General features: G+C 58.7%; 1 protein-coding gene across 1 annotated transcript in view; it reads left to right on the top strand.

Moving 5' to 3' along the window:
• Positions 1-3,364: 3,364 nt before the first annotated feature.
• Positions 3,365-11,403, top strand: part of LOC104833043 (unconventional myosin-X-like) — a 103,841-nt gene continuing 95,802 nt past the window's right edge. The window contains exon 1 of the mRNA XM_010569553.1: positions 3,365-3,541. Coding sequence (XP_010567855.1) covers positions 3,365-3,541 — 177 coding nt within the window. The remainder of the gene's footprint in view (positions 3,542-11,403) is intronic.

Raw genomic sequence — 11,403 nt, 5'->3', positions numbered from 1 at the left:
GGCCCAGTCCTCCAGACCATCATCTGTCCAGTCACCCTCCCACAGGACTGTTTTCAGCTCTTGCTTGGCATAGGGGAGGCTGTTTGCTTTGTCCCAATTTTCCCAACCCTCTTCCAAAAGCAAAACTGCACAGGGAGGGGAGGCTGGGGACAAGCAGGTATCCTGAAGCCTCGAGTGCCTGCCCTCTTGCAGAGACTAAGAGGAGTCCTGTGCCGTTCTGCACCTCCACAATGGTTGCAGGGGTAAAAACTCATCACAGGGCTGTATCCCAGTTCCGGATCCCCAGGTCCCTGTCCCTGAGAACAAACCATATTTAAGAAACTGTATGAGAGATGTGGTGCTGGAGCACAAAACAGTCCTTTGGGTCCCCTCCCCTTCCCTGTGCAGTGATCCACTGGGTCTGGCTCCCTGCAGCCCTACAAGGAAGTCACTGAGACTCCCCAGCCCCAATTCTGCCATACCAGCGTGACCTTTCACATCCAGGGGTGCCCTCCAAGTGGGAAGGAGCAGCATTCAGCATGCCCAGCACTCGGCCCCCGTCACCTCTGGGCAGCTCCGAACACCTTTCTGCCTGGCAGGGCTGTCCGCTGGGGTGTCCCCAGGCTGGCAGCCCCCCATTCAGAGCTGCCTCAGAAACTGCTGACAGTGCCCTTGCTGCCCATGGCGGCTCTGAGGGCAGTGCCAGAGGAGACGGGCACCCCAGCTTCTCCCTGATGGTCAGAGCTGGAGCGGCCTTGTGGAGGAGGCTGGGATGCTCACTTCACCATTGGATTTGGGACAGGCTGCTGCCCCGGTTCCCACTTATCAGCCTGACTCCTGCGAGAGATGGTGGGTGCTTCATTACTGGGAGGGCCCGACGCCTTCCCCAGGAGGCTGCAGAAATATCCCACCAGAGAAAGAAACCTCCCCCCGTGGCAGGTTCCTGCCCCACAGCCTGGCCCCCTCCGCAGGGCCCGGGGTGGAGAGACAAGTGTCTCTGTGTGTCTGTGGCCGTGTGTGTCCTGTCCTCCCCATGTAGTGTAGGAGGCCTGTTGTCGCTGTGCATTGTGACTCCTCTGACTGTAGTGGAAACAGCTACACCAATAAACTCTTCACAGGAACCACGTCTGGCTCTCCGCTTTTGTTTATTAATTGGCAATAAATTAGATTAATTTAAGTTCCCCAGCACAAAACTGTTTCTTGCTCACAGCAGCAGCCAGTGAGGGAGCAAGCCCCGGCTGGACTGGGGACTGTCACCGTGTCACCTACTACCAGCACAGAGGTGGGCTCTCCACCACCATCACCAAGCAGGCTGGTTACTGTGGGCCCAGCTGGAGCCCCCATGCTGGCTGCTGAAAACAGGAGGCCGAGCCCCATATTTAACCAGAAACACGTACTCATGCCTGCTTGCATCCATACACGTGCGCATGAGTGTGCCTGCGTGCTCAGCAGCACGTGGTGCCCATCTCTTTACCCAGCCTGTAGCCATATGCCAAACAGCAGGGCCATGTGCTGAGCACGGAGGAAACATCTCATTAAACACATGTTCCCTCCATGCTTTCTTCACAGGCAGGACCCAAGCCAGGTCCCCCTGCGCTGCTGGCTGCCCACAGCCCGCATGGTGATGGGTTCGATGTCCTCCAGTCATGCTCTCCTGGGTGCTGCTGCTGGGAGTAGGTGGTGGTCCTACCTCCTGTGGTCAGGGTCGCTGGCTGCTGCCATGGGGCATGTGGCAGAGGGCTAAGCCTGCCCAGGCGTGGGGGTGGTGGCTGTCTCGCTTCTGAGGTGGGCCTGTTGTGGGGTGGGCAGTGCCTGGCCTTGCAGCATCCTCTCCAGGTCCTGGCAGCGCTGCTGAACCTGTGGGAGAGGAGGCGACGTGGGTGGCCGGCTCCTGAGCATCCAGGTGGGCTGGATGGAAGTATCCACGAATGTTTCCCGCAGGCTGCTCCGCCACATTAGGAAACACTCCCTCTCCCATTCTCCACTCCACAGCTCTCCTTCCTCACACCTGAATGCCCAGGGCTGCCCAGCGGGCCATCAGTTTGGACTGGAGAGGTTATGGCTCTACCCAGTCCCACGTGGATGTCCAACCCTTTCCATGCAGCTCCCCTGCCCACAGCAGTGCCCCCACTCTCACCCTGGGACGCAGGGCAGGGAGCGCAAGCAGAGCCAGCGTGCTCCCCTTACCGCATCGATCCTCCGGATGAGGATGGGTCTGACCTCCAGCTCCAACAGCCAGTCGGCCTTCAGGATGCTGTGGTGGTACTCCTCCAGCTCCAGGCTCTTCTGCAGCTCCTCGGCCAGGGCAGCCTGGCGCCAGTGACCTCCCGCACCCGTACCTGGGCTCTGCTGGGACCCAGCCAGTTCCGTCCCCTCGCCCCACTGCTGCAGGCGCAGGATGCGGATGCGCCGGGCGACGTGACGGACCTGGGTGCGCAGGGCGGCCGCCCGCTCCCCACGGTGCAGCAGGGCCAGCAGCTCCTCCCGGCTCTCCCGCAGCCGGGCTCGCAGCACCCCAACGCTGCTGCCTGCGCCCAAGGGCTGCAGCGGGACCAAGAGGTCAGGCAAGCCCAGGTGAGAGCCGGGCTGCTGCAGGGTCCTGCCATGTGGTGGGGGCTGCAGAGTGTTGGGAGCCAGCCCTGCTCTGCCCCACACTGGTGGCTGCTGTGGCATTGATGGTGATGGTGGCAGGGAGAGGCTGTACCTGCTGCGGTGGAGACGGACCCATTGCTGGGCGAGATCTGCTGTGGCCAAGCTCTGGTGAAAGACATCAGGGACCAGACGCAAGACCTTCACAAAGGGCCCCACATCGGCAAAGCCACGCAGGTCACGCAGGCTCCGGGGGCTGAAGACCCGCTCGCTGAGGGGCCCACCCTGCAGCAGCAGCCCCCAGTTACGCCGGTGGGTGAAAAGCTGTGCAGCCAGGCGTGGGATGGATGTCGGGAGGGACCGCCGGGTGAGGTGGGCAGCCGGCTCCTCGTGCATATACAAGTTCTCGCAGAGTGGGACCACCACCCTGGTGTCGAACCTCTCCTTCAGCACGCTCAGGTGCTGCAGGTAGGAGGCCAGCCAGCCCACGTAGCTGGCCACATCGTGGCTGTCTGAGCCAGGCCAGTGCTGGGCAAGCCTCTGCAGGTGCTGCCAGCTCTCCACCTCCCCCGAGGGGCTCTGCGGCAGCACCAGCAGCAGCACATGGTAGAGGCTGCGCAGGTCGAAGCCCTGCCGGCACTGCTGCACGTGCCTCACGAAGGCGCTGATCTCCCCTTCGAGGGCAGAGTAGAGGGCCTCCATGAGCAGCCACGGTGATGGAGAGGAGGCAGCCAGGATCGCAGCTCACCCACACGATCCTGGGCCCTGGATGCGCTGGAAAACACACTGCACCAGGATGCGATGCACGGGCCCGTGCAGGCAGGATTACTGCGGGGGCTCTGGTTTGGGTCACGCGCGTAGGCTCATCCAGCAGACGGTGCTACCAAAGGCTGGCATGCTGCTTCAAAGGATGGGACATCTGGCCAGTTTGGATGAGTCGGTCCTGGCTGCTCTGCTGGAGAGGAGACAACGGGTGGGTGGGGAGGAGGGCAACAGGGATGGGCTGGGGTGGGAGGAGTGAGGGAGCTGCAAGGGGTGAGGTCAGTGGGGTATCCCCACTTTTGTGGGACCAGAGGAGAGAGGGGCCGCTGGGTACTGCCACACTAGGGGCATGCTGCACCACAAAATGCCAGTCCAGTGCTGGGAGAGGAGCGAAGAGGCTGCCTGCAGCCCCAGGGGATGCTGCTGTGGGTGGGGGGAGAAAACTCTGGGTGGTCCCAGCCCTCCAGCTGCCCGGGGGATGCTTTGGGATGGGGTGAGTGTCCTCCCGCTCCCTGAAATGGGTCTCGGTCGTGCCAGACCAGGACTGCGCTCCGACCAGCAGTTTCTCCCACCTCTTTGCTGGTAGAGAAGAGGTTTAGCTTTACAAAAGTAAGCAGCCACCCTTGCCTGTCTGGAGAACTAAAAATAGGAGGTCTGTTAAACTATCAACTGCATTATTTTAAACCATTGTGTGTTTAGGCAAACTATTTGGGTTTCTGTTTCTGCCACCCGGGTTCAAGTACACTCAAGCTATCTTCTCCAGCTATTTTTGTTCTCTGCAGCCAGGAGGGGCTGGCACATCTCTGTTGTGAGATACCACTGGCAACCATCCACATGGCTGTATGGCTGGGAAGTTACGGAAATTGCTGGCTAAGACCATCCCCACAACAAAACTGGGAACCAGCGCCACCGGCAAATTTTCCCCTTTTTCCTGTATATCTGGAAGTCCTTGCCTGGGCTTTGGTGTCTGCTTTTCAGGCACTCAAACTTCATTAAAATAAATTAAAAAATCCTTTTTCCTCTTCCCTGTGAGGAGGGGTTTGTGAGGCCTGCCCCTTGGGGGGGGGGGCAGGTAAAAATGGCAGGAGGTGGCAGCACGGCATGTTCCTCACACTGCGGGCTGGCAGGGGCGAGAGCAGCTTTGGTTGCATTCACCTTCCCCAACAAGCGTCTGCAAGTGGGTTTGTTTAAATGCGAGTTGCACCGATTTGGGGAGAGCAGAGCTGATGCTGAGTGGGACGATGCCCGCACGTGAAGCCCCAGAGACCAGCTAAAGAGCAGCCCCAGCTCACGGGCGCCAGGGTCCGGCTTGCTGTTGCAGATGCTGAGGACTGCCAGCAAGTACTGCCGAGCACTGGTGACCCCGCACATCCCTGCCGTGGCTCCAGCCCCACGCTCTCTGCCCGCTTCTGCCCTCCATCCACCTCCCCTCTGTGTCACTGGAAAGAAGGGACTCACCAGCCCCAGGAGAGGCACCGGGGAGAGGAGAAAGGGCTGATCTGGGCCCTGCTGCCTGCCAGGGGAGGAACCTGCCCTCCTCGGGCACGGACACAAACCTTCCTCCCCATGGGAACGGCAGGTTCAGACGTGTCCCTCGAGCCGGAGCCAGCTTTTCCTGGAGCCGGTTGCCAGCCCCACGGGCATTGCCATGGAGCTACAGGGCAGAGATGCAGCTCCCTCCAGTCCCTCTCCCTCGCACAGGTCTCCTTGCAAAGGACACTTCTCTCACAAGGATATCTGAATCCTGGGCACGGGCTTGGTTAGCACGTTTCTTCGATACAAGTGAGTACTCCTGGGCACGGCCCTGAATTTGTCCCAAAGTCTTGTCTGGCCTTGGCAAGAGAGAGGCTCCTTAATTTGGGCAGTTTGCTGCCTGCCTCCTGCCTTGTGCCCCTGACCTGTCCCTCCCAGAGTATCGTCCTTGCAGGGCTCTTCAGTGCTCCAGCTCTCTGAGGTGCCTGTGCTGGGGCTGCTCCCCAAAGGGACTCTTAGGAGAAGTAAATTGTCTCGAGAGAGAGTCAGAACGGGAAATGGGAGCAAATCCTCTGTTAGAAACCTCTGACAGGGACAGCATCCCTGGAACAGCGGTCTGACCCCAACAGTTCCCCTTCCACCTCCACTTGGCTGCCCATGGGAGCGGGACCCTTGACCACGTTGTTTCAACCTGCTCAGCGAGCAAGTCCTGCCTGCTCAGTGAGCTGGCCGGGGCTGTGCCCAGCCCTCCTGCCTGGTGCCAGGACCCTGTGGGGAGGGAGCCAGGGGCACCCAGCTGGGAGCGATTCAGTGAGGACAGCGCTGGGACACTTCTCCTGTGCCTGCGCAAGGTTCCTCTGTCCGGGTGCACTCTTTTGGCAGGGGTGCACCTACCACAAGCTGCTGTGTCTTGCTGTGCAGAGATGGCTCACATGAGCTCCCCTGCAGAGAAGGGCCACGCTGCTGTAAGGTCAGGACGGGGAAGGCTCAGCCTGAGCTCTGAAACGTGGCTGCCGAAGCTTCTTCCCCGCAGGGAGCAGTAGGGAGGTGGGCTGGCACCCGTGGGTGTCCTGCCTCGCTCAGAGGGGGCCATACAGGAGCCGGAGCAAGAAGTGTTAAGCACCAGTGCTGCACAGCATCCCCCACCACTCCTGCCACGTTGTTTTGTGACATCCTGGGCCACGGGCTGCCAGATGTGACCTTGCCGCTGAGCAGGACGGAAGGGTAATCCTCCTCTTGTGCCTTCTGCCGAGAGGGGGGACCTTGTGGTCTCTGCTGCAGGAACCCAGCTGGATGATTGCCTTCATCTATCAGCCCAGTGTCCCTGGAGGATGTTCCCCCCTCCAGTACACAGGGTACAGCAACGTCACTGGGAGTAGAAAAGGCTGGGGAGCAGCCAGCTCCTGCTGTGACAGGCTCTTGTCCTCAGCAAGGACAGATGGCCAGATGCTGGGGCCAGTTCCTGGTGCTCTGAACTGGGGCTGCACTCACTTTTCAGGTCTGAAACAGACCTCAAAACCGGGCGCTCTGGCAGACAGGAGGTGTTTGCAGAGCCTCGCCTGCTCCCTGGGTTTGCTAACCCAGTAGCCCAGCATTGCAGGTTGCCTCCTGGGGACTTATAAGGGACACGTGCACCAAAACAGGGCAGGGATTGGCATTGGTTTGGCTGCAGGTGCACAGCAAGGAGAAGAGCTCTCCCTTTAGCACAGAAATGATTTTGCAGGCTGAAGCTGCACAGGCGAGATCAGGAAGAGGAAACGTCCTGGGCTTCAGCTACCAGCACCCGTCAGCAGACCTTGGCCACGGCCAGGAGTAATGATATGACACCATTTAACCTCCTCGCTTGCTTGCCTGGGTTTATTGTGCAGCCGGAGACAAAGACGGAGAGCTACCCGTGCCTGGTAAAACAGCCCAGTCTGGGAAATGGCTGCACCACAGCTGGCTGACACACTTTCTACAGCATGAATCCTGCAGTAATGGTATCTGTGAGCAAAGCCCTGCTTATACACTCAGTTGAGCAGAATCCGCAAGGCTGTTTGTAACAGAGCCATCCCTGACCTCCACAGCATCACGCCATTAATAGCAAGGCTTGGTCTGGGTCAAACAAAAGCAGGGCAGGCTTAATAGGAGAGGAAATTAGGTGGATGCGCTTGGCTGGCCTCATCCCCACATGTTCCTACTGTAATTATAGCCTTGTGCAGCTCAGCTCTCTTACTCAGCGATCTTGCCGCCGGGACTGCATTTCTCATGACCGAGGTGTAAAAGCCGCACACGGATATGTTTGGGCCCCAAGCAAACCTGCAGCAGCACGAAGGGAGCAGTGGCAGAGAAGATCTGCTTGTCACTGCCAGGAACTGGACTTGTGGCCAGGGATGTGGCAAGGGAAGGGAGGGAAGGGTTGGGCTGGGGGAACAAGACCAGGACCCCTCTCTGCAGAGAAAGCTGGAGATACCTGATTGTGAGTTTGGTCCATCCAGCATGGCCTAGTGCAGATGGGGCTGGTAGAAAGTCACAGCTAGCGCTGGCCCCAGTGACCCAGCTCCAGAGGATGCTTCAGAGGCCGAGGGGTGGCACACAGTGACAGTGGGGTGGATGTTCCCAGCATCCACCCTCTGGGCCCATCTGGTCCAGCTCTCTGCTCTTGTGCTCAGGCTGAAAATGAAGAAGACATCCTGTTTTCCTGACCTACAGAGAAAGGGCAGCCCTGGAGGGCGTTCCTGCACCTGGATGGGATAAAAAGCTTTTCCCACTGCGGTCAGACCAAGCAGGGGTGCAGCCACCCTTGGCCTGGGCTCTGTAGTGTGCAAAGGCAGCGCTCTGTGTTGCAGTGAGACGGGCTCGCTGCTGGTGGTGGCTGAGGTGAGATGGGAGCCAGTGGGGTGCTCAGGACAGATAAACACCCCCCACCCTGCATAGTCCCCCCTTGCAAGGAGGGCTCCCCCTCACGCTCCCGCTCTCCAGAGGAGCAGGTGCCGCAGTGCTTGGTGTGACCCTGTGAAAGCCTCTCCAGGCGGCCTTAATCACATTCCTCTGGAGCAGGGACACATCTGGTACAAACATGATCCTGTCCCCAAGGAGCCTGGGCTAATTCCTGCCTCAGAGCCCCAAAGCAGCCCCAGGCAGGGAGAGCTTTGGCGTGGCTTTGATTGCCACCATCCTCAACTTGCAGGGGACGGAGCTGGCTTGCGAGCAGCGGAGCAGGAGGAGAGGTCCACAGCTTCGTGCTGAGCACTGGCAGTCCGAGCCTGAGCTGGCTTGGGTGGACCCTGCCTGGGTCTGAGCCGTGGCTGAGCTCCTCGCAGGCTGGGAATGGGAGAAGGGAGGAACTGCCCTTTTCACGAGTGGATTTTTAAGTTGATTTCAAGCAATTGTGAAACTGGAGCAGGGAGGGGGCCAGACCTGTGGGGTCAGCGCGTGCCCTGCTATGCGTCCCCTTTCCCTTGCAAGCATGCAGCCTGCGTCAGGAGAGCACCTCAGTGTCTGGTGCTCTGCCAGGGTCAGGCCACTCCTGCAAGGGGACACACTTCATTTTTGGCCGCTGCTTCTCCGTAGTTCTCCCCTTTTGGAGAACTGTCTCCTGGCTGTCCTGTGCTTTGGGCAAGGGGGGATTTGGTGGCCCTGGCAAAGCAGCAGGGCCTGGTGGCGGGGGCTGCGATGGTGGCAATGCACAGCAGAGCACGGGTGCCCTCCTCCTGCATCTGTGCCTCCCTGTGCCGCCGGCTGGGTCCAAGGTATCCTGCCTCAGCCGCCGGCTCTCCTGAGTGAGATCATCCCAGTGATGACAGCGGAGGAGTCCAGTTCCTCACCCTACGAGCATGGCTCCGATGAGCCATTGGGGAGGTGGCACCGTGGCCGAGGTGTCACAGCTCTTTCCCTCGCAGGCGATGGGAGAGCAAGCCTGGCAGATGCTCGCTGCCCGCGGCGGGGGCATGCTGGCCTGCCCGCCTCCCGGACGTGTGCCAGACCCGTGGCAGAGGAGGAAATTAGGATATTGCCTGCTGTCCAGGAGGAATTCCTGCCTCGGCTTGTTCCTGCCAGTCTTTCACCGACCTTCCCCCGGTGTGGAAAGCCCAGCAGGAAGCTGACTCACTGTCTGCTGCCGCCACGGCTGGGTGCGGGGCCCTGCTGCCTGCAGCACCGGAGGGCTGCTCCTTTCATGGATGAAGGAATAGCTCATCGCCCAGACCGCCGTGACACCCTGGTTTCTGTGCCATCTGCAGCTGGGCTGGCGGGAGGGCTGGGAGCTCGCTGGATTGCCGGCATCATTGCTGAACACGTGGGCAGCGCTGCTGCACCAGGCTCAGGGCGGGAGGCAGCCTTGAGGCGGGGAGGGGAGGTGATGGGCTGGAGAGGGGTCCCAAGGCTTGTCCTGGGCAGTGGGGTCCATGCCAGCCCCGGTTGACTGCTTTGTGTTCGTCGCATTGCTGATGTGGCAGCCAGCCCCGGAGCTGGTGGGGTGCAGAGGTGAGGAGCCAGACACGTGGTGGTGGCAGCATCCAGGCAGCCAGCGATGGCAAGTCAGCACTCGCCTGCTTACCAAAGCTCTGTGAAGAAGCAGATGGTGGTAGCCACCCCTTCCTGTTGAGCAGCACCTAAATAGATTTAGGTGACAGTTCAGACATCCCTGTTTCCAGCTGGGCTGTATGAATGTGGGACTAGCGATTTAATCCTGTAACAGAAAGGAGCAAATACCAGGCATGAGTTTCTTATCAAGATTCTTGCCACCTTTCCTACCAGGCTGATGGGGCACAGGACTTACAGCATCCGTCGCTGCTGCTGTGTTTGGGGAATCCAACATTTACTGCCTGGATAGTTTGGAAAGCTACTTTGTTCTAAGGATGGGGTCAAGCCACCTTCTTCCCTCTTAGAAGGTGTCACTCAACAGTAGTTTAATACTAAAAACCTTGTATTTTGAAAGGTTGGTTCCTTACCTCGCCCTGGGCTTTCCAAGCCCTGTTAGCCCCCAGGCTCAGAGCTGTGGGGAGGTCTGTCAGGCTGGAACAGTGACTGCTCACTTACAGCCCAGCAATACGTGTGCTGCACCACTGTCACCGTGCTGAAAACTGCAGCAGTTATGGGCTTAGAAATTTTTTCCACAGTGTCTGTCTGGGAGCTGATGAATGGGAAAGGGAAAGGGAGCTCACAAGGACCCTGACCTGGGAAACAAGGGTAAGGCCCCGAATTTGTGACGAGTGCATTTGAATCGCTTGGTGTGTTTGCTGGTAATAGGTTTGCTGCTGGTTTGCCACTCCATTGTCAGATCTGCCTTGACGTACAGCTGTGAGGGTCATGCCTTGATGGACCACCCAACCCTGGATGACAGGAACCATGGCCAAAGTTTCTCCACTGGAGAAGTCTGGGAGGGGATATCTGGTGCTGGAGATGCCTGCTGGTGGAGACTGCTGGCAGGCAGGCAGAAGAGGTAAAGGAGAGGTGTGCTCCTCAAGTTTCCCATGGCTGTAAGGAGCTCCCTGGCCCCCTGGTGACCACCCAGAAGGGAGAAGCTGAACAGTCAAAATGGTCTGCAGAAGCAGCAATAGCGGAGGAGGAACTATCCTCCCTCAGGGAGAAGGCTGGCTGTGGCAGAAACAGCCTGAAGACAAATGTGTGGCTGCAGAGAGGACTGTCAAGGCCACATCACTGTTGAGTTGATCTAATCCCCTTCACTACAAGGTAATTGGCCTTGCGGATAGAAGTATTAGATGTGAGATAAGGAGTGTAGTTAGGCTTCTGGAGCTGTCTTGCACGATGTTTTCATAAGACAAGGAAAGTGGTGTAGATTAAGCTAATCCAGCACAAGTACAAAAGAGGCTGGATAGTGATGCCAGGGTAGCTCTCAGTGACTCGCTATCAAAATGGAAGGACACACTGACAGCGACTCATATATTGGCAAACCTTACCAAAAGGCCCAGATAGTGAAGGCGGCAGGGGCTGGTGGGGGTGGTCATCGCAGGTCAGACAGTGGCCTAGGTGTGGCTCTGTCTTGTGGCAGAGGTTGGACAAGATACTGCCATCTCCCTCAGAACCTTCTCTGTTTTAAGTAGTTAAAAAAGCACATTACTGACAAAAATAACAAAACCCCAAAACTTGTGTGGTTGTTGTCCCACCCCCATTAGATCTCGTATGTTTCAGAGTAACGAAATGATTTCTTACTGCAAGAAACGCACTCACCGTGTGGGCACTCATGGACTATGATCTGGCCACACAATTTTTGACAAATTTCACCCAGCCTCTTGCTCTGTGCCAGCTGTTCCAGATCTGAGAGACGTAACTTTGAAGCTCTACCAGGATTCCTGTTAAGGGTCTCTCTCACTGTATCACGCTATGACGGCCTGCTGAAGGGACGCCAAACCCGAAATGTTTGCTATTCCAGATGACACCAGTTGTCCTTCCGAAGCCAGCACTTAGCTGCTATGGCTGTACAGAGGTGGTCCCCGCTGCGTGTCCGTGGGTGGCACCGGCCGCTCGGGCTCAGCCGGCGCCTCCCGCACCCCAAACCCTTTCCAGCCCCCCCCTCCCCGCTCCGAGACGCTGCCTGCTCCCCACCCAGCGTGACCGGCTCCCCCGCTCCTCAACGCTCAAGCACACGCCGAGCCGGCC

This window comes from Haliaeetus leucocephalus, unplaced genomic scaffold (assembly GCF_000737465.1).
Source record: "Haliaeetus leucocephalus isolate CR32 unplaced genomic scaffold, Haliaeetus_leucocephalus-4.0 Scaffold1, whole genome shotgun sequence".
Classification (NCBI taxonomy): Eukaryota; Metazoa; Chordata; class Aves; order Accipitriformes; family Accipitridae; genus Haliaeetus; species Haliaeetus leucocephalus.
This window is presented reverse-complemented; position numbering and strand designations above follow the sequence as displayed.